The 22811-nt window shown below is 48.0% G+C and overlaps 2 protein-coding genes across 4 annotated transcripts in view; both read left to right on the top strand.

Moving 5' to 3' along the window:
* WTIP (WT1 interacting protein) overlaps positions 1–2337 on the top strand; it is a 31128-nt gene extending 28791 nt beyond the window's left edge. Inside the window, exon 8 of one of the 3 annotated variants that reach the window (XM_066349537.1) lies at positions 912–2337. In XM_066349537.1, coding sequence (XP_066205634.1) covers positions 912–1052 — 141 coding nt within the window. In that variant the 3' untranslated portion in view covers positions 1053–2337. The remainder of the gene's footprint in view (positions 1–911) is intronic. The other 2 variants (XM_066349535.1, XM_066349536.1) reach the window with 2 other exon arrangements.
* A 1957-nt stretch (positions 2338–4294) lies between these two features.
* On the top strand, positions 4295–22391 carry LOC136381465 (Wilms tumor protein 1-interacting protein-like). The gene is given in 5 exon segments (XM_066350204.1): positions 4295–4442; positions 9339–9832; positions 9868–10111; positions 10114–10521; positions 22282–22391. Coding segments are annotated over 5 exon segments (1404 nt in total).
* Positions 22392–22811: the final 420 nt, after the last annotated feature.

Genomic DNA, 22811 nt, shown 5'->3' with positions numbered 1-22811 from the left:
TAACAGAGACAGAGTGAGAGAGAGAGAGAGAGAGAGAGGGATAGATAGGGACAGACAGACAGGAACGGAGAAAGATGAGACGCATCAATCATCAGGTTTTCATTGCGACACTTTAGTTCATTGATTGCTTTCTCATATGTGCCTTGACCATGGGCCTTCAGCAGACCGAGTGACTCCTTGCTCGAGCCAGCGACCTTGGGGCCAAGCTGGTGAGCTTTGCTCAAACCAGATGAGCCCGCGTTCAAGCTGGCGACCTCGGGGTCTTGAACCTGGGTCCTCTGCATCCCAGTCTGACGCTCTATCCACTGCACCACTGCCTGGTCAGGCTTTTCCATTATCTCTCAAAGTCTCTGGGGTCAGGTATTTGACACCTGTCCTTCTCAAGATCATCAGTGGCCCCACATGGTGGGATCAGAAGACACTCACTTGTTCTTTCCTCAGCTCTCAGCAGCTTTCCACACACAGACTAGTTCCTTGACTTGTCACTGGGCCCTTAGGACAAAGCGGTTTTGGTTTTCCTCACTTTTACTTCCCTCTCAAGTCCTGGCTCAGACTTTTTCTTACGATTGGAGCCTCCATAGCTAAGGTGCTTGCCTGCCCTCTTTTCTAATTTTCTGTGCTCCCTGGGAGATGTACTCTGCTTTAAGAAGTTCCTATTATTTTATCTGAGCCCCATTTACCATCTAGCTCTCTCCCAGACTCCACACTCTGTCCTCTCACCTCCCTCCTCTGAGAAGCATCCCGTTTTGTGTCCCACACTGGGTTCCCAATCCCTTCATCCCCCCCCCCCCCAATTTAAAGCCACAGAGAGTCCTCTGGAAGTCAGACACAGCCCCACACCCTCACCCTGAGTTGCTCAGTATATTACCCCGCCTACTCACTCTGTGTTTGGGGTTTTTGTTCTTCCCTAGGACTGCGGGCTTCAGCTGAGCGGGGAGGACGGGAGACGCTGCTTCCCGCTGGAGGGCCATCTGCTGTGTCGCCGCTGTCACCTGCGGCGCCTTGGGACGGGCCCACTTCCCTCACCTGCTGTGCATGTCACTGAGCTCTGAGCAGGGGCAGAGCCGACCCTGAGGCGCTGTGTGTGTGTGTGTGTGTGTGTGTGAGAGAGAGAGAGAGAGAGAGAGAGAGAGAAGGAGAGAGAGAGAAAGAGCGTGCGAGCAGGATGTGTGACCCAGCTCAGGGCCTGAGCTTTGTGTCAGGGTAGCCCAGCTGCCCCGCCTCCGGTGCCCCCCCCCCCCCCACTATTGCGACCAAGCTGCTGTCCGAGGGGCCGGCCCCTCCGCGAAGCTACTTCTATTTATTCACCGTCTGTGCCTCCTCCAGCCACTTCCTTCCTTCCAGCTCTGCCCAGGTCCCCTGCCCTATCATGGCCTCTGTTCTGAGACCCCTGCGCCCCTTAGGCACAGGCTCCCGGACTCAGTGGGGGTGCAGGTAGGAGAGCAGAGGAATACACGGGCAGAGCCGGTTTCCTGCTCAGAAGGGGCCAGGAACCCTTTCCCAGAGTTCTCCGTGCTGAGTGCGGACTGGCTGATGGTGGTTGGCTTATGGGTGTGCACGTTTCTATGTTTCATAAGCGTCTTGTTCAAAGGTGTGTGCCATGTTTGGGTGGGGTCACAGGAGGGTGTGGGGCCTGCAAAGGAGCCCTTCCTTTGGCCATTATGGTTACTGGGATTTGGCCACATGGATTCCAGTGGGTGTTTTAAGCCACAGTCCTGATGTGCCCCCCCCCCCATGTTTCCACCTCCGGAAAAGACCCTTACACGGAATTTCAGCCACAGGCCTGGGTCAAGAGACTGTAAAGGGTCCCCTGCACTGTGGCGGGAACACCTGTTGCAGTAAGCACTGTCTCCGGCTCCGGGACTCACGCGTATGATTTGACTTAAATTAAGTTTTTCCTTTGAGAATATTTTCTTTAAAAGAATATAGTGTTCCTTTAAAAATTGGCTCACAGTTGTTATTTTTAGGAAAGTTAAATTCACAACTGTCCAATGTATATCATTTTCAGGTGGTAAAAGTGTTGTAGTTGAACTATTTTTGTATAAATGCCTCTAAAATGCCAATATATGTCTCTGCCTTTCAGACTTCAGAATATGTGGGGTTTTGTTTGTCCGTGTCTTAAGAGTGGTGACCTAATGAAATGTGGTTAAATGAAACAGAGAGTAAATTTTTTTCTTTGAAAAACACAGCAGAATCAGGAAGCCTGGACTTACACTGGAGTTGCTCTTGTGGGTGGTCCCCGGGGAGAGACCCAGTCACAGTGCTCAAGTCCCTTTACTCTTTGGGAACCTGGACCACCATCTTTTGACTACTACTCTTGCCCTCTCGTTCCCCAAGTGTTAGATGTGGGGTCTCTGCCTGTAGGACCAATCTGGGGGAACCAGGTGTAAGGAACCGGATCATTGTGGGGAGTGCCCATTGGGACTAATAGCAGAGTGGCAGCCAGTGGGGTCCTGCTGCACTGAGGCCTGGAGCTGGGAGGCCCCCTGGTGGGTGGAGGAAGCAAGTACTGGGAGTTTGGGGATTTTAAACAAGGTGTTTGAAGGAAGAGGTTGTCCTCAGAAGGGGAAAGTGTGTGTCTGAGGAGAAGGGGACTTCAACAGGATCAGGGTGATTCTTTGGAGGAGGTGACCCGAACAGGGCAGATGAGGGTAAATTCCAGGAACGGGAACCTGTTCTGGTTTTTCCCTCTTGAGCTGGTCTGCTTTGTTTTCTAGCCAGTTACTGCAAAGCTTTCTTCTGAGTGCCCTCTTTTTTGCTTCTGATATCAAAGCTGCTTTGCTCTTGATGTTTCCTTGTGCTAATGAAGCCCTCCACTTTCCCTGTGTGTCTGCTGTGGAGCTGGCCTCAGCTCCTCCTGCTCCACACCTACTCCATCCTGGTTACCCGTGCTTCCACACTCAGCTGCACTGAGTTCATGTACCATACTTGGTCAGAATCAAAGGCACATCTCTGGCCACACTTTACCCTTTCTGTACTTCAGGGCCCTTACTGCCTTCTTTCAGGCCTGCTGTTGGCTACTCTCCCTCTGACCACAGAGCCTTTGCACATGTAGTTCCCTCTGCCTAGTCCGCTCCCTGCCCAGTACTTCAATTCCTGGTCAGATGCTTTAGATCTCAGTTACGCAAATAACCTAGGCTCCCAATTATTACATTTCACCAAGCTCCCAAAGTTTTCAGCCCCTGCTCTCCAAGTTTATTTTTCAAAAGTGACACTGAGGAAGCAGTGTGTGGATGAGAGTCAGAGCCAGATAGATGCCCATGACCCCCTAACCCTGGGTGCCAAAGCCACCTGCCTCTAGGATAATTCTCCTGTCAGTACCTGGTGACACTTCTAACTGTGCCTATAATCACTGCTATGCATTCGTTTATCAGGAGAATAAAAGTTCTTGTTCTCTTTTAAAAATTTTTTATTTTATTTTTCTGAAATGAGAAGTGGGGAGGCAGAGAGACTCCTGCATGCGCCTGACCCTGATCTCCCAGGCATGCTCACCAGAGGGTGATGCTCTGAGTGAGAAAGTAGAGGTGGAAGGGTAGAGAAGCAGATGGGTGCTTCTCCTGTGTGCCCTGGCTGGGAATCAAACCCGGAACTTCCACACGCCGGGCCAACGCTCTACTGCTGAGCTGACTGTCCAGGGCCTAGAAGTTCTTATTTTCTTGATGTCCATCTCCTCACTAGCTGGTGTGCTCTCCAGGCCAGTGTTTGTCTGGGTCTCCAGAGTGCCTGGTGCATGGTTGGTACCATAGCCTGAACCAGACCTGCCCTGACTTATGGATCTAGACTTAGGACCCCCCGCCCCCATTTATTTGCAAGTCCAAGTACAGCCTGAGTTGCCCAATAAGGAGCCAAGGGTCGGACATAAAGAATCAAGAACCGGGGTTTACTTGAGTGCTATGCACGGTGCACCAAGTGTGTGTGTGTCCAGGCAGTATACACAGGGCCCTTGTGCAAGGCCCTCCGTTCAGTGGTCATGCCTGGAAGCAAGACCCTTGAGTGCTGGATCCACTGTGTGTGTGTGAGAGAGAGAGGGAGAGAGAGAGAGAGAGAGAGAGAGAGAGAGAGAGAGAGAGAGATGGGTTGGGATGGTGGGCTCTTAGAGAGTTCTGAGGTAGGTCTTGGGCCTGCAGTGCCCTCATGGTCCTAGGAGAGGAGCAGATGGTGCTGACCCTTCCTTGTAGTGCTTCCTGACCTCTTTGGTCAAGAGACACAGATAAGAGTTTGCTTAACTGCAGGTAAACCTGGGTCCCTTGTTCAGGAGAGGGCTAGGATGGATGGGCAGTTGGGGTAGTGATTTATGGGACCTGGGCGGGGCTGGGCACAGGAATTCACAGCAGCGAAGGTCTGGGCCGTCGTGGTGGTTGGGCTGAACGCGGTGGTGCTCGCTACCATCTCTTCCCACTGTCACCCCGTTCCTGAGGTTGTTTTCCAGCTCTACCCTTCTGGTTAGCAGCTGCTCCCTAGGCACGAGGGCTGTGGGAAAGGAGTAGGTTAGACCTGTAGTGGGATCTGGGAGGGCCTTGGCTGGGGTCTCAGCACGCGTCTGGGAGTACGCTCACAGATGACTTTCCACCCAGCACAGCTCTGGAGGACTTGGCCCTGTGCGGTGTGTGGGCATTGGGTCTGTGTAGGCCCCGAGTGCGTGTGATGGGCACCTGCCTGGGAGAGGCCTGAGTGAGTACACATGCTCTGGGGATGGGTGACTGCTCAGAACAGGCCTGGGTGAGGGGCTCAGAGATGGGAGAGGCCATATCACCTGGGGTGGAGATGGAGAAGCAGTTCCTGAGCCATCCTGGGAGGAAGTCTGTGGCACTGTCTCCTGGGGTAGCAGGAGCAGTCTGAGGCAGCAGGCACTCATGAGGTTCCTGGTTCCTGGAGACAGAGAGCCCAGGATGTGTCTGGAGTCTTGGTGAACCCAAGGGAAATAGCTGGACAGAAGGGGGGCCTTCCCCTTCTGCTTTTCTTCTCTGGCCCTGCTGGACTGCCCTTCCTAAGCCTGGAGTGTGTGTGTGTGTGTGTCAAGTGGGCCCTTTCCTGTCCTATAAGGAGAGTTACCTAGGAGCACAGAGAAGACCTGAGAGGCTCCCAAGGACACCAGGTCTCTGTGGGCCTCCTTGGCCTGGAGGATTATGGTCCTGAAACATTTGGCTCACCTGCTGTCTATGCCCAACTGCTCCCTTTCACTCCCATCTTCTCACAGCAATGCACACTCTCCTCCAGGCCTGCTGTGCCCATGGAGCTGCCCACATCACATATACCTGCTCTTCCTGCTGGTTCCCGGACTGTCCTATAACCTCTACCTTATCTTCCTGATGTTACGTGCCACACACCTGTCATAGGCGCCTGCACGACACAGTTGACTCTAACCTCTTTGTGACAGTGCCTGGGCCATCAGTGCCCTGTCCACTGTCAGCCTTGTGGAGACAGGCTGGGGTTTGAGGTCAGGGAGATGCATTTCACCAGGCTTGATGTTTACTCACCCTTCATCAATCCCTAATTAGTTTGGAAATTCAGCTTTTACCTGAGCCAGTGGTGCTGATGAGAATTCCCAGCCTCTTCTGTGGGTCCTGTGCCTGGGCTGTGGCCTAGTGTTGCCACATTCCTGAGCTGTGTCCTCCCATGCCGTCTGTGTTCCTCCTTTGAGGACAAGGTCTGCCTCTTGTGTTACTATTTCAGTTATCATGTTTATCTTTTTGTGTGTGTGTGTGTGTGTGTGTGTGTGTGTATGTGTGTGTGACAGAGACAGAGAGGGACAGGTAGCGACAGGCAGAAAGAGAGAGATGAGAAGGATCAATTCTTCATTGCAGCTCCTTAGTTGTTCATTGATTGCTTTCTCATATGTGCCTTGACCAGGAGCCTACAGGAGAGCAAGCAACTCCTTGCTCAAGTTAGTGACCCTGGGCTCAAGCCAGTGACATTGGGCTTCAAGCCAGTGACCTTTGGCCTCAATCCAGCACCCAAGGGGCCATGTCTATGATCCCATACTCAAGTCGGCGACCCTGCACTCAAGCAGATGAGCCCGCACTCAAGTCAGTGACCCCAGGGTTTTGAACCTGGGTCCTCTGTGTCCCAGTCCGATTCTCTATCCACTACACCACTGCCTGGTCAGGCTGACATGTTTATCTTGTTTTCTTAACTATTTAGTTGACTAATCAAAGGTGGAGGATTGACATTACTCGAAACCTCTGTTGCACAGGGAAGAAACTAAATTTGAGCCAGCTAAATTAAAATTTTCTACTCAATTCTAAACCCGTTATGGGTTTTCATAACACCTAAGTAGAGTTCAGATGATGAAATTAATGCACGAATGAATGCAAACAGGCTGACATATTCTCATATAACTAAAGTCTCCTATCTAGTGTAAAACCCTCTAGTGGATAAAAACATTTTCTCTTCCTCCCCCCCTTCTCTCTCTCTCTTTCTCTCTCTCTCTCTCTCTCTCTCTCTCTCTCTCTCTCTCTCTCTCTCCCTCCCAAGATTTTTTATTGCCTGACCAGGCAGTGGTGCAGAGAATACAGTGTTGGCTTAGGACTCTGAGGACTTGGATTTGAAACTTAGAGGTTGTTGGCTTGAACCTAAAGCTCGCTGGCTTGAAGCCCAAGGTCACTGGCTTGAGCAAGGGGTCACTCGCTCTGCTGTAACCTCCCAGTCAAGGCACATATGAGAAAATCAATCAATGAGCATCTAAGGTGCCACAACTATGAGTTGACGCTTCTCATCTCTTTCCTTTCCTGTCTGTCCCTGTCAGTCCTCTTTAATTGCGCATGCATGTGTCAGAAAACAAATTTTTAAAAAAATTTTGACAGAGACAGAGAGTCTGAGAGAGGATCCCATGCTCAAGCCAGCAACCCCTGCTCAAGCCGATGACCTTGAGGTTTTGAACCTGGGTCCTTAGCATCCTCGGCTGACACTCAATCCACTGTGCCACAGCTTGGTCAGGCAGAATTGCTTCTGTGTCTGATTTGGGTTGTTGTTGTTATTTCCTATTATTAGAGTGAGTTTTAGCTGAATCTGAGCTCCAATATATTGTTTAAATCTTGGAAGCTTTAAGTAGGGCAGGTAGGGATGGAACAGTTATTTAAGGACCACCTTTGAGGGCAGAGATCTTTCTCTGAGCTCCTTTTTAGAAGGTTGGAGAGCCTGACCTCTGGAGGTACAGTGGATAAAATGTCCACCTGGAGCACTCAGGTCACCGGTTTAAATCCCTGGGCTTGCCTGGACAGGGCACATATGGGAGTTGATGCTTCCTGCTCCTCCCACTTCTCTCTTGTTCTCTCTCTAAAAATTAATAAATAAAATCTAAAAACAGATTTTATTAAAAAGTAAAAGAAGGCTGGAGATCCTAGCACTATGGATTACATAAATAATGTGATAAACACTTTTTGCTGACATTATTATCTGCATTTTGCGTTGTTTCCCTGGAATAGATTCTTGGAGCACTACTGCTTATAGGAGCTTTCATTTAAAAAAATATTTAATTTCTTGATTTCAGAGAGAGGAAGGTAGAGAGAGAGAGAGAGACAGGGAGAGAGATAGGAACATGGATCTGTTCCTATGTGTGCCTTGACCAGAGATAGAACTGGCAACCTCTGTGCTTTGGGATGATGCTCTAACCAATCGAGCTATCTGGCCTGGGCAGAGTTTTCATCTGGGAGGATGTCAGTAACACTGAAGTTGGTCTTCCTGACAGGATGTGCCAACTTACACCACTACCAATAAAATATATGCAAGTTTCACCACACTCGACCAAATTTCCATTAAAAAAATGTTTTTCTTAAAAATTTATTGCCTGACTGGTGGTGGCACAGTGAATAGAGAGTCGGCCAGGAATGCTGAGGTTCCTAGTTTGAAACCCCAAGGTTGTCAGCTTGAGCAAGGGGTCAGCTTGGGTGTGGGGTCGCTGGCTGAGTTTGAGCAGCCTCCCTCAAGCATGAAAAGCAATGAACAACTAAAGTGAAGCAACTATGATTGGATGCTTCTCATCTCTCTCCTCCCTCTCTCTAAAAAATCTTTTTAAATTGATTGATTTTAGAGAGAAGAATAAGGAGAGAGAGGAACATTGATCTGTTCCTGTATGTACCCTGACCAGGGACTGAACGGGCCAGCTGTGCACTTTCAGATGAAGCTCTAACCAACAAAGCTATCCAGCCAGGGCAAAATTTCCATTTTTAAATGGGAGATGATGTGAAAATATCTCATTGTTGATCATTTCTTTCGTTTCTCAGATAAATTTTAAAAAAGATTTTAATTTTAGAGAGAGGAGCTGGGTCGGGGGAGGAGTGCGAAGTATCAGCTTATAGTAGATACTTCTCTTACGTGCCTTGACCGGGCATGCCCAGGATTTCAAACTGGCGACCTCAGCATTCGAGATCCATGCTTTATCCCCTGTGCCACCATAGGTGAGGCTCAGGTCACTTTTCAATTGCCAGCTCTTTGGATAATTGCTCCCCAAAACGCTTGTCCTCACCTGTGCCTGCCCCATTACCCTGAGCATGGGGACTGGGGGTGGTGTTGATGCTGCAAGCTCTGAGAGGTGCTGGGGAGGAGCTGCGGGGTGGGACACTGCTCAACTGCCTGCTGAGGACAATGGGCCACGACAGGCTCCTCAGCAATGTGGGGGCCCAGGTCCTGGTCAGTGTGCACCAGGACAATTCCGGGTTCAGGCTCCCCGCTTCCAGAGTCACTGTGGGTTCCCTGCTGGAATTCTCTGCTGGGGGAGGGGCTGGAAAAGAGAGACTCAGTCACTTTAGGTCCTGACAGATAATGGTTTGCTTTTCTTATCAGCTGTGTGAAATTAATGACAAGGACTTTGTAGCTTGGGTTTTTGGGGACAAAACACTAGACACCTCTTTTCCTCCCCTCACTGCGTGTGGTTCCCCAAAGCCCCACCTCATTCCTGAGGGCAGGTGCTGGAAAAACAGGGAGTCCTAATATCTCTTGGTGACTGAAAGAGGTGGCCATAGCCGAGGCCCAGCCGTCCACTGGCTCAACCTGACATGGGCTTCAGCCTGGCTTGGCCTTGGAGACTTGCGTACAGCAACCAGAAGCAAGAAGCAGTCCCCAATTAACCCCAGCTTCTTGCACTAGGCGCCTTCACCAACAGAGAGATGGGGGGTTTCGGAAAGCAGTGAGCAACCACATGGTCCAGGGTTGGGTTGGGGTCTTGGGGTCACCGGAGATTCTGGGGGCGCATATGCGCCAGATGTAGAGTGTTTTCCAGGGTTCTGGGTCAGGCGCAGCGATTCAGCCGAAGGCCAGGGTCGTTGAAAGTGTGGCCGCTCTGGGAAGTAGTAGGAGGAAGTTTGTGGGAGAAGTTTGTTAGCTTCTGTTTCGCTGGCCAGACGGCGGGAGCCGCCTCAGCTCGCGCGGATCCGTGACCCTTCCACAGACCCGACGGTCCGGGCGCAAGACGGCGGGCACAGCTCGCCTCCGGACCGCCCAGGGCCAGTTCCGAAAAATAGCCCCGGCGACCGAGTGGGGTGTTCCGGCGGTGCCTCCGCGCCCCTCCATGCTCCTCCACGCTCCGGGCGCCGCCACCTCCACTCCACACACACTAGAGGCCGCAGTGCCGTCTCCTTCCTCGCATTCCCGCCCCCACAAAGGAGTTCCCCGCAGTCGCGGAGCCGCGGGAGGAGGGAGCGTGGCCCGGCGTCTCCGAGCGCACATTTCTCCGCCGCGAGCGCCACACGTCCCGGACCGCGCGTGGGCGGCGGAGCGACCCCGGCCCGGCATCGGCCCCGCCCCGCACCGCGCCGACGGGTCTCGGGGCGGGTTCCGAGTTCGGACGGACGATGCGGCGGCGCGGCCGGAGCGGCGGCGGGAAGCTGAAGCGGAGGTGAGGCGCGAGGGCCGGCGGGCCGGGCCAGGCAGCGCTCCCGGGCAGCCGAGCACGAGGCGGCTCTGCCCCTGGCAGGGCTGGCCCTGCGGGAGCTGCAGCCTGGCGGCGACTCTCCGGGACGGGGTTGGCGGGGGCCGAGGCCCGGGCCCGGAGACGAGGCAGCACCGGCGCTGAGCCGCCGAGGGAAGGGCGGCGCCGGCGGCCCCGAGGCCGGGACGGACGGACTTAGCCGCCGGGAGCGCGGCGGCCCCGAGATGAGCGCGCAGCCAGCGGGCACCTGTGGGCCAGCCTGCCGGGCTCCGACGGTGGCGGCGGCAGCTGCAGCGCCCGTTCCAGCGGCATCAGCCTGGGCTACGACCAGCGCCACGGCAGTCCGCGCTCAGGCCGCTCGGACCCACGTCCCGGTCTGGAGCCGCCATCGGTGGGCAGCGCCCGCTCCAGCGTGTCCAGTCTCGGCTCCCGCGGCTCGGCCGGCACTTACCCCGACCTGCTCCTGCCCGGCCCCGGCCCCGGCCCCGCGCCGACTCGCTCCCCCGAGTCTGCCGGGCCGGCCCCCTTCCCTCTGCCTTCGCTCCAGCTGCCCCTGGGCCGAGGGGGCGGCCCGAGCGCGGCGGAGCGGCGGCTGGAGGCGTTGACCCGAGAGCTGGAGCGGGCGCTGGAAGCGCGCGCGGCGCGGGATTCCTTCGGTGAGCGGCGGGACGGCCCCGGGGTTGCGTCCGGCTCGGTCGAGCACAGCCTGGGTGACTGGGGCTGGGCGTTGTTAGGGGCCGGGATGAGAAGGGGAGCCGGTGGCGTGTTTCGCCGGAAGTGTGTGAGTGTGGACCGCCGGCCTCGCGTCTCAGTCTCCCGGCCAGAAAGGGGCTCTGGGAAAGGGAGTTGAAGCCCTTACCCCAACTGGGAGAAAAAGCCCTGTAAATATGTAGGCACAACAAGCCATTTCCGACTAATTTCTTCTTAACTCCTGGCACTTCCTTCTGTTCGTCCTACTGGATACTTTGTGAGCAGGGTCGGATAAATTGTGTAGGGACCCATCCTCCCGGTGTTTGCCCTCCCGGCAGCAGTGTCGTTTGTAGACAGTAAGCAGGGCGGTGGAGTGGCCGGGTTGCCACCGGACCCCCTCTTACCTCAGTGTTTGGTGATGGTAGCTGTTGTTGGTAGAGTGTGTGAGGGAGGGAGAGTCCACCCTGTAGCCGAGGGGACCAAGCTAGTCTCTGGGCTGTCCTCTCTCTAAGCTTTGCTTTGTATGTGGCATGTTTCCAGAGGGAATACTGCTGGACAGCATTTGCAAACCTCACCAGTTTCTGAGTCCTCATTTCCCATTCGGACCCTGGGTCTCACCGAACCCTGTTAGTCCTTTAGACAACAATAGGACTCTTGGGCTTGAGGTTCTGAGAAGATGCCTGGGACTTCCTTCCCTCCCTTACTGCTGGGCGGACAGTCCAGGCAGCGGACTCTAATGGGGGTAAGGGAGAGGCTGGTGTTCATTCTGCCAGGGATGGAGGCTGTCCTGGGTTCCCTGCATTCATTTCAGCTAGCAGCTCAGGACCGCCCTGAACTGGATCTGGAGGGAAGAGGAAGCTGTATGTGACAGGTCAGATGGGGGCATTGCAGGCAAAGGGAAGAATGTGGGCAAAGCAGGCCAGGAGCATGTGGCTTGTTGCACTCCATTCCCTTGGGTTGCAGACCAGGAGGGGTCAGGTGGTCAAGGGAGTGTGTGGGCCTGCCTTTGGGAGGGTAAGCACCTCTGGGAGCTGTAGGGTGAGAATTTGTGGTGTGGCTGCTGTGACATGGCCTGGGAGTGTCCTGGGAAAAGGCAGTGAGTTAGGAAGCTGTTTCCTCTGCGGACTGTCTTCTGAGGAGAAAGACTTTCCATTGCTCTGTGGACAGAAGGCCATTCATTCTCCTGTCCCTATGCTTTGCAGAAGCTGGTGGGGTGTGTTCTGGGGACCTCCGCAGGTACTCATGAGTCTGTGTGGAATGGAGGTGGCTATACCCAGGCAGCTAATGGGAGAAGTGAAGGGGTCCCAGGCACAAGACCATAAGGTGCAGTGGGTCCTCCTTTCTAAAGGGAGCTGCCCCTCAGGTCGGGCCCATTGAAGCCATGTGGGAGGGGGAGGTGAGGGATGATATATCTTTTTTTCCCCAAGAGAAGCCAGATTTAGGTAACATTTTTCTGATTTTAAAAATACGGGTAACTGAATAGTATAAAATTTTGCACAAGGACATCTGCAGGTAGCCTGAGCTCAGCTGATCTGTGATGAACCTGTTTCTCAGGGTGTTTCTTCCTCTCTGGCCCCTTCCTTCCTGGCTGTGGCACCAGCTGACCTCCCGGGTCCCTCTGTCTCTCCTCACCGAGTTTGGAGTCCCTTGCCTTTAGCCAGCCAACAGCCTCAGGTGTCCGGAATCTCTTTAAGTTTGGTGACCTCTCTGCCTTGTCCTCAGCCACCCACTCCCAGAGCCACACCCTGTTTTTTCTGCACTGCTGCCATCTTCAGTTCTGACTGTGGCCTGCATCTCACTAGTACCTCTGCCTCCTCCAATCGCTGTCTGTCCTGCAGAGCCCAGCTCTGTGCCTGTGCTGCAGCTCCCTTTTTTGCTGCATGCCAGGGGCAGAACCATTGTCTTCTGGTCTTCTCGGCACCATCCATTGCCCTAAATCTTGGTTAGTTCCCTCTAATTCCCTCAGGAACCTTCTTCTCTTCTCTGGCCCTGCCTTTCCTCCTTTGCTGAGAAAGTTGAGGTCAGCAGCTATCTTCCCCAGTGGCTTCCTGTTCCCTTCCCCACAAGCTCTCAAGTCCACGTCATCTGAGGACAAATACCCTTCCATCTCCAACCCCATCTTCACCTTTCCTCTTCCCACTGGTGCGTTTCCTTTGGTTACAAATATGGACAAGAGTCTTCCCTGCCCTGTGGTGGCGCAGTGGATAAAGCGTCGACCTGGAACCCTGAGGTTACAGGTTTGAAACCCCGGGCTTGCCTGGTCAAGGCACATATGATGTGGGAGGAGTTGATGCTTCCTTCTCTTCCTCCCCTTCTCTCTCTCTCTCCTCTCTAAAATGAATAAATAAAATCTTAAAGAAAGGTTTTTCTGATTAAAAACAAAAATCCCCAAAGCTGCATGGCCACGAGGTCTGGTTGCCCCTTTCATCTCATCTTTTCAGCCGGGTGTTTGGTTAGCATCGTCTTTGCTCATCCACTCTGATCTCCTCTTACTGGGCTGACCCAGTTCTTGCACATGACCTCGGTGACTCTCCTGGGTGTTTGCCAGGCCTTGTGGGTGTGGACCTCACTGCTACTTTCCATAGGTGGAGTTGACTCTGCTTAAAATTTTATGCTCCCTGAATTGTTTTCAAAGATTTTATTTTTTATTTATTGTTTTTAGAGAAAGTGGAAGGGAGAGAGAGAGAGAGAGAGAGAGAGAGAGAGAGAGAAACATTGATTTGTTGTTCCACGTATCTGTGCATTTATTGTTTAATTGTTGGATGTGCCTTAACTGAGGATTGCACCGACGGTCTTGGCTATCAGGACGACACTCTGATCAACTGTGTTACTGGCTTGGGTTGCTCCCTGAATTTCTGAGGTACCTCCTGCTTCTGGTTCTTCTTCTGTATATTTTTGTTAAAGTGATGCAGGCACATATTTAGGAAACATCAAAGAGAACTAAAAACCTCATGATGCAAGGTTCTTGCCCATCATTCTTCCTGTGTCCCGCAGGCAGCTGACCTCTATTTTCTTTACCACATAGGCCGATAACTTAGACAAGTGAAAGAAAAGATTGGGTATTCAGAGTAGATGAACAAGAGCAAAGGTTTGAGAGTGGGTCATTTTCACTTTAGAAAGAAAAGTTTTATAGAAATGTTCACTTGCAACCTATGCACTCTTACTGATCACTTTCACCCCATTAAATATAATATTCTAAAATCTTTATAAGAAAGTGAAAAAAAGAAAGAAAAGTCTGGCTCCAATATTTGGGATGTGTGATTGGGGGTCAGGCTGTGACACCATGAGGATGTTGAAATAACCATTGGGATGAGAATTGATGATGGTGAATCAGGTGGTGAGTGTGAGGGAAGGAAATTCAGTCAAGATTAGGGCACAGGGGCCGAGATCAGAGTTGCAGGTGGGAGAGAGCCGACCTGGGTGTTCCCTGAAAACGCCTCCCCAAAGTGCCATTTCTTGAGCAGTAACTCGGAGGAAGTGCAGTTTTATGGAGGACACTGGACCTCTGTTCTGGACCTGGAGTGGCCTGGAGGCCATCTGGGAGGTGGAGCAGTGAGTGCGGAGAGGGGTCCTGGCTGGGGCAGAGCCCTCTGCGGGGTGTTGAGAGGGTCTGGGACTGCCCAGGGAGACCTGCAGATATGGTATGTTTGCCGTTTGTAGTTTCAAAACATTTAAGTCAATAATTTCAGTATGGAAATATTTTACATACAAATCTGGATATTTCACTTTTCTTGAAAAATTCGGACCTTTAGCAATGTTGGGCCTGCATGTCCATCCAGTAGCCATTAGCAGAGCCGAGGCATGGCTGTGACTTCTGGTGGCCATGGCTCTCCTCCATTCACCTAGGTCCCCAGCAGCCACCTCTACATTCCTGCCTGGGTTTGCTGCAAATGAAGCAGTCCTCCTACCCCTGGAGAACAGGCATGGGTGACCCAAGACAGAGTAGAATACCCACTAGAGCTGGGAAGGGAGAGGAACCAGAAAGCCAGGTGCAGGTCATATTCTGGAAACCGAAGAGGAGAGGTCCCCTTCTAGCAGTATGTGAAGAGGAAGTCATGAGTTTGCACAGTTAGGAGATGACAGTGTAGAATTAAACTTCCTTGATTGAGGGGAGGAAGAAAATGGGTGGCCGATGGTAAGAGAAAGTCTTTTTAAAGCTGGAAGAGGCTTGACCATGGTTAAATGTCAAGGAGAGAGATCAGGTAGAACGCAGGAGGGAATGGGTGAGGGCAGCGTGTCCTAGAGCAGCCAGAAGATTTTGGATTCAGAGGGCAGGTGGAACATTCTTCAAGTCCTCTGGGGCCAGGGACACTCTGGGTAACTTTGGGAAGGGGACTTCTGCTGTGTGGGCTGGCCACCTGTGGGCTGGGTCTGCAGGAGGGCTGGTCAGGGAGTCTCCTAGGGGTAGTGTCAGGCTTTGCCCTGGCATTGCTGGCGACCTCTCTAGTACCGCCCCTCCTGTGCCTGCTAGGCTCCCCACCCTGTGCTGCAAGGGGTGGTCTCCGATTCCACCCAGTCATTCCTAGTGCCTGCTTAGCAGCTTTCTCCTTTCTTCGTTTTCTTTCTTTCTTTTCTTTTTTTTTTTTTTTTTTGAAAGAGTCAGAGAGGCAGAGAGTGGGACCGATAGGGACAGACAGGAAGGGACAGATGAAAAGCACCAATCATCAGTTTTTCGTTGCGACACCTTAGTTGTTCATTGATTGCTTTCTCATATGTGCCTTGACCGCAAGGTTACAGCAAAATGAGTGACCCCTTGGTCATGCCAGCAACCTTTGGGCTCAAGCCTGCGGCCATGGGGTCATGTCTATAATCCCACGCTCAATGTAGCTACTCTGCATTCACGTTGGTGAGCCTGTGTTCAAGCTGGATGAGCCCTCACTAAGCCAGCGACCTCAGGGTTTGGAACTTGGATCCTCTGTGTCCCAGGCTGACATTCAGTCCATTGCGCCACCACCTGGTCAGGCAGTTTTCTCTTTTTTGTTTAAAATGTTTTAAAAATACATTTCTGTTTGGTTTTTTTTTTTAAATTTTTTTTTAATTTTAATGGGGTTACATCAATAAATCAGGGTATACATGTTCAAAGAAAACATGTCTAGGTTATCTCATCAATCAATTATGTTGCATACCCATCACCCAAAGTCAGATTGTCCTCTGTCACCTTCTATCTAGTTTTCTTTGTGCCCCCCCCCCCCCCGTAACCTCCACACTCTTGTCCATGTCTCTTAGCCTCATTTTTATGTCCCACCTACGTATGGAATAATGCAGTTCTTTTTTTTTTTTTTGATTTACTTATTTCCCTTTGTATAATGTTATCAAGATCCCACCATTTTATTGTAAATGATCTGATGTCATCATTTCTCATGGCTGAGTAGTATTCCGTAGTGTATATGTGCCACATCTTCTTTATCCAATCATCTATTGAAGGGCTTTTTGGTTGTTTCCATGTCCTGGCCACTGTGAACAATGCTGCAATGAACATGGGGCTGCATGTGTCTTTACGTTTCAATGTTTCTGAGTTTTTGGGGTATATACCCAGAAGAGGGATTGCTGGGTCATAAGGTAGTTCTATTTTCAGTTTTTTGAGGAACCACCATACTTTCTTCCATAATGGTTGTACTACTTTACATTCCCACCAACAGTGAATGAGGGTTCCTTTTTCTCCACAGCCTCTCCAACACTTGTTAATAATAGCTAATCTAAGAGGTGTGAGGTGGTATCTTATTGCAGTTTTGATTTGCATTTCTCTAATACCTAATGAAGATGAGCATCTTTTCATATATCTGTTGGCCATTTGTATTTCTTCCTGGGAGAAGTGTCTGTTCATGTCCTCTTCCCATTTTTTTATTGAATTGTTTGTTTGTTGTTGAGTTTTATGAGTTCCTTGTATATTATGGATATTAGGCCCTTATCTGAGCTGTTGTTTGAAAATATCCTTTCCCATTTAGTTGGATGTTTATTTTGTTGTCAGTTTCTCTTACTGAGCAAAAACTTCTTAGTCTTTTGTAGTCTCATTCATTTATTTTTGCTTTCACTTCCCTTCCCTTTGGAGTCAAATTCATAAAATGCTCTTTAAAACCAAAGTCTATGAGTTTAGAACCTATGTGTTTTTCTATGTCAGCGGTTCTCAACCTGTGGGTCGCGACCGCAGCAGGGGTCGAACGACCAAAACACAGGGGTCGCCTAAAGCCATGGGCTTTGGTCGTTCGGCCCCCTCTGGGGTCGCGACCCACAGGTTGAGAACCACTGTTCTATGTACTTTATTGTTTCAGGTGTTATATTTAGGTCTTTGATCCATTTTGAATTAATTTTAGTACAAGGGGACAAACTCTAGTCGTGTTTCATTGTTTTGTATGTATCTTTCCAGTTTTCCCAGCATCATTTGTTGAAGAGGCTTGCTTTTCTCCATTGTGTGTTGTTGGCCCCTTTATCAAAAATTATTTGACCATATATATGTGGTTTTATTTCTGGACTTTCTATTCTGTTCCATTGGTCTGAGTGTCTATTTTTCTGCCAATACCATGCTGTTTTGATTGTCGTGGCCCTATAATATAATTTGAAGTCAGGTATTGTAATGCCCCCAGCTTCATTGTTTTTTTTTAGAATTGCTTTGGCTATTCAGGGTTTTTTATAATTCCATATAAATCTGATCATTTTTTGTTTCATTTCTTTAAAAAATGTCATTGGAATTTTGTTGGGAATTGCATTAAATTTGTATATTGCTTTGGGTAATATGGCCATTTTGATTATATTTATTCTTCCTATCTAAGAACAAGGAATATTTTTCCATCTTATTGTATCTTTTACGATTTCCCTTAACAATGTTTGTCGTTTTCATTATATAAGTCCTTTACATTCTTTGTTATGTTTATTCCTAGGTATTTTATTTTTTTTATTGTAATCGTGAAGGGGATTATTTTTTTGAGTTCATTCTCTAATGTTTCATTGTTGGCATATAGAAAGGCTATGGACTTTTGTATATTAATTTTGTATCCTGCGACCTTAGTGTATTGGCTTATTGTTTCTAGTAGTCTTTTTGTAGATTCTTTGGGGTTTTCCATGTATAGGATCATATCATCTGCAAAAAGTGATACCTTTACTTCTTCTTTCCCGATATGGATGCCTTTTATTTCTTCATCTTGTCTGATTGCTCTGGCTAGAACCTCTAGTACCATGTTAAATAAGAGTGGAAAGAGTGGACAACTCTGTCTTGTTCCTGATTTAAGGGGGAAAGCCTTCAGTTTTGTGCCATTTAATATGATGTTAGCTGATGGTTTATCATATATGGCCTTTATCATGTTGAGATATTTTCCTTCCATACCCATTTTGTTGATTGGCTTAAACATAAAATTGTGTTGTATTTTATCGAATGCCTTTTCTGCATGTATTAATAAGATCATGTGGTTTTAGTTCTTTGTTTTTTTGATATGGTGTATTACGTTAACCGTTTTACATATGTTGAACCATCCTTGAGATTCTGGGATGAATCCTACTTGATCATGATGTATTATTTTTTTAATATGTTGTTGTATTCGATTTGCTAGTATTTTGTTTAGTATTTTAGCATCTGTATTCATTAGAGATATTGGTGTGTAGTTTTCTTTTTTTGTGCCATCCTTGCCAGGTTTCGGTATGAGGGCTATGTTGGCCTCATAAAATGTGTTTGGAAGTATGGCTTCTTCTTCAGTTTTTTGGAAGACTTTGAGTAGAATAGGAACCACGTCTTCTTTGAATGTTTGATAGAATTCAGTAGTATAACCGTCTGGGCCTGGACTTTTATTTTTTGGGAGGTTTTTAATAGTTTTTTCTATTTCTTCCCTGCTAATTGGTCTGTTTAGGCTTTCTGCTTCTTCTTGACTCAGTCTAGGAAGGTTATATTTCTAGGAATTTATCCATTTCTTCTAGATTGTTGAATTTAGTGGCATATATTCAATAGTTTTTTGTAGTATTCTACAATAATTCTTTGTATATCTATGATATCCATGGTGATTTCTCCTCTTTCATTTTGGATTTTGTTTATATGAGTTCTTTCTCTTTTTTCCTTGGTGAGTCTTGCCAAGGGTTTGTCAATTTTGTTGATCTTTCCAAAGAACCAGCTCCTTGTTCTATTAATTTTTTCTATAGTTTTTCTGTTCTCTATTTTATTTATTTCTGGTATGATTTTTATTATCTTCTTTCTTCAGCTGGTTTTGGGTTGTCTTTGTTCTTCTTTTTCTAGTTCCTTAAGATGTGAAGTTAAGTGGTTTACTTGGGCTCTCCTGTTCGTTCATATAGGCCCGAAGTGATATGAACTTCCCTCTTATCGCTGCTTTTGCTGCATCCCATAGATTCTGATATGTCGTATTGTCATTTTCATTTGTCTGTATATATCTTTTGATCTCTGCGCTTATTTCTTCTTTGACCCATTCATTTTTTAAAAGTATGTTGTTTAGTTTCCACATTTTTGTGTTTTTTCCCTCTTTTTTGCAATTGAATTCTAGTTTCAAGGCTTTATGATCAGAAAATTAGCTTGGTACAATTTCGATTTTACTGAATTTGCTGATGTTATTTTTGTGGCCCAACATATGGTCAATTCTTGAGAATGTTCCATGTACACTAGAGAAAAATATATACTCTGTCACTTTGGGATGAGATGTCTATCATATCCAGGTGCTCCAGTGTTTTGTTTAAGGCCAATATATCTTTTTTTTTTTTAATTTATTCATTTTTAGAGAGGAGAGAGAGAGGGCGAGAGAGAGACAGAGAGAGAGAGAGGAGAGAGAGAGACAGAGAGAGAGAAGGGGGGAGCAGCTGGAAGCATCAACTCCCATATGTGCCTTGACCAGGCAAGCCCAGGGTTTCGAACCGGTGACCTCAGCATTTCCAGGTTGACGCTTTATCCACTGCGCCACCACAGGTCAGGCCAAGGCCAATATATCTTTATTGATTCTCTGTTTGGATGAATGATCTAGAGCCATCAGTGGTATATTGAGGTCTCCAGGTATGATTGTATTTTTTTGTCAGTTTTTGTTTTAAGGTTAATAAGTAGCTGTCTTATATATTTTGGTGCTCCTTGGTTTGGTGCATATATATTAAGAATTGTTATGTCTTCTTGATTCAGTGTCCCCTTAATCATTATGAAATGACCACTTTTGTCTCTGAGTACTTTTGCTGTCTTGTAGTCAGCATTATTAGATAGTAGTATTGCTAAGTCTTTTTTTGGGATGTTATTTGCTTGGAGTATTGTTTTCCAGCCTTTCACTTTGAATTTGTTTTTATCCTGTTGCTTAGATGTGTTTCTTATAGGCAGCATACAGTTGGATTTTTTTTAATCCATTCTGCTACACTGTGTCTTTTTATTGGTGAGTTTAATCCGTTTACATTTAGTATAATTATTGACACTTGTGGGTTCCCTATTGCCATTTTATAAATTGCTTTCTGTTAGTTTTGTATCTTGTTTGATTCTTCTCTTTTGTTTTTATATCCTTTGTTTTTGTTTGATTGTATTCCATACTTCTTTCCTCTGTTGCTATCTTTTTTAAGTCATGTGCTTCTGTGGTGGTTTTTTTCAAGGGTGGTTACCATTAAGTAATGAAAAGGGTTCCTACCCTGTTCATTGTAGTACACTATCTTGTGAGTACTTCTGCACTCCATCGTCCTTTGCTACTGTTAATCTCCGTTCTCTCCCCCCCCCCCCTTTTTTTTGTTGTCACATTTTAAATTTGGTTTTATTGTGTTCTTGGTGGAGCTTTTACTTGTGGTTTGGTTTTGTTTTGTTCTTTGTATCTGGTTGGAAAACCCCTCTTAGTAATTCCTGGAGTGGGGGTTTTCTGATGATAAATTCCCTCATCTTTTCTGTATCTGTGAATGTTTTTATTTCTCTTTTGTATTTGAAGGATAGCTTTGATGGGTATAGTATTCTTGGCTGAAAGTTTCTCTCTTTCAGGACTTTAAATATTGGGGTCCACTCTCTTCTAGCTTGTAGAGTTTCTGTTGAGAAATCCAATGATAATCTAATAGTCCTTCCTTTATATGTTGTATTCTTCTTTTCCTTGGCTGCCTTGAGAATTTTTTCTTTGTCGTTGGTTTGTGCCAATTTCATTATGATGTGCCTTGGAGTAGGTTTGTTGGAGTTAAGAAAACTCGGTGTTCTGTTCGCTTCTTGAATTTGAGGCTTTAATTCTTTCCACAGGCTTGGGAAGTTCTCATCGATTATTTGTTTGAATATGTTCCCCATTCCATTTTCTCTCTCTTCTCCCTCTGATATACCTATTATTCTTATGTTAGTCTTTTTGATGGAGTCAGACAATTCCTGTAGGGCTTTCTCATTTTTTAAAATTTTTGCGTCTCTTTCTTCTTTTCTCTGTTGTGCCTCAAGTTGCTTGTCTTCTATTTCACTAATCCTACCTTCTATCTGGCCTGTTCTATTAGCTAAGCTTTTACCTTGTTTTTCAGTTCATGAATTGAGTTTTTCATCTCTGTTTGATTTGTTTTTATAGTTTGTTTCCTTGGAAATATATTCTTTGTGTTCGTTGAGTTGTTTTCTGAGCTCCCTAAATTGCCTTTATGTGTTTTCTTGTATATCTCTGAGTATTTTTAGGATTTCTATTTTAAATTCTCTGTTGTTTAACTCCAAGGTTTCCAATATATTAAATTTTTTTCTCCATAAATTTTTTCCTCATCTATCTGTGCTATCTCTCTGTCTTTTGTATCCATGATATTCAATTTTATTTTCCTTAATGGCATCTGAGAGTGGTTTTATTGATAGTACTTCGTGTTCAGTGTGGTACTTCTAGATGCTCCAAGGATAGATTTTTCTGTCTCTGGTTGAAGAACTTGTTCTAATTTTGGGGGAGATTTATTCGTATCGCTCCTCACGGCGCCATTTCTCTGATGTTCACTATTCTGTTTTTTAGAGACAGAGAGAGGGAGAAGCATCAACTTGTTCCACTTAGTTGTGCACTCACTGGTTGCTTCTTGTGCATGCACTAACTAGAGATTGAACCTGTGACCTTGGTCCACCAGGACAAATATTGAGCCACTGAGTCACCTGGCTGGGACCCCTCCCTTATTGTTAAAACCTCTGCTCAGATCTCACCTGATCACCAGAACCTGCTCTGACTGCCTTACATAAAAATCACACAGACATAGTTTTAAACAGCCTTATTTTCTTCCATAGCACTTTATTCCTCCTTAGATATTTTTGTGTTGTGGTCTGTGTTCTTTCACTGCAATACAGGCTCCTTGAGGGTGGGGACTTGATTGGTGCATGGCAGAATGTCCACCACCTAAATGTGCAGGGGATGTGGCAGGTCATTGCCGTCAAAGTCCTGACTGAACAAGAATAAGTGAGCCTTACGGTTCAGATGAGGACAGTATGACCGGGGAGGGTCAGTGACTGCTCTGCTTGTGTCTGTGTGGTCTTCATTGTTATGTCTCATAGACAGAAGAAAGGATTTTTCTGTAGTCCGAAGAGCAGGCCGTGGGTGACTTTGTAGGTATAAACCATCATAATGATTTTGATGCGAGGATGACTCTGTACCAGGTGCTCTGCTGAACAGCAACAGCAACTAACCCTAAGTAGTGGGTCCCGTATCGTCCCCAGGTTAGGCATTAATGAGTGCGTGATGGAGGCCTAGAGAAGTTCACTTGCCCAAGGTCGGGCTGCTGGGGAGCATTAGGGCTGGGATTTGGATGCACCAGCTGCATATTTATGGTACTAACTGCTCTGTCCTGCCTCTTCTGCACAGGCATTTGCATCAAGTGTGGGCTTGCTATCTACAGAGCAAGGCAAGCGTACCAGGCCATGGGGAGCCTGTATCATACCGATTGCTTCACCTGTGACTCCTGTGGTAGGTAACCTCTTTCTGGCCCCGCTTGCACCATGGACCACCTAGGAAAGAGAGAGAGAGAGATAAACATCAATTTGTTGTTCCACTTATTTATGCATTCATTGGTTGATTCTTGTATGTACCCTCACTGGGGATTGAACCTGCAACCTTGCTGTATCGGAACAATGCTGTAACCAATATAGCTACCTGGTCAGGGCCTTTAATTTTATTATTTTTTTTTTTTCATTTTTCTGAAGCTGGAAACAGGGAGAGACAGTCAGACAGACTCCCGCATGCGCCCGACCGGGATCCACCCGGCACGCCCACCAGGGGGCGACGCTCTGCCCACCAGGGGGCGATGCTCTGCCCATCCTGGGCGTCGCCATATTGCGACCAGAGCCACTCTAGCGCCTGGGGCAGAGGCCACAGAGCCATCCCCAGCGCCCGGG

This window comes from Saccopteryx leptura, chromosome 9, assembly GCF_036850995.1.
Source record: "Saccopteryx leptura isolate mSacLep1 chromosome 9, mSacLep1_pri_phased_curated, whole genome shotgun sequence".
NCBI classification, from domain to species: domain Eukaryota; kingdom Metazoa; phylum Chordata; class Mammalia; order Chiroptera; family Emballonuridae; genus Saccopteryx; species Saccopteryx leptura.
The sequence above is the reverse complement of the archived record's forward strand: the minus strand, read 5'-3'. Positions and strand labels throughout refer to the sequence as shown.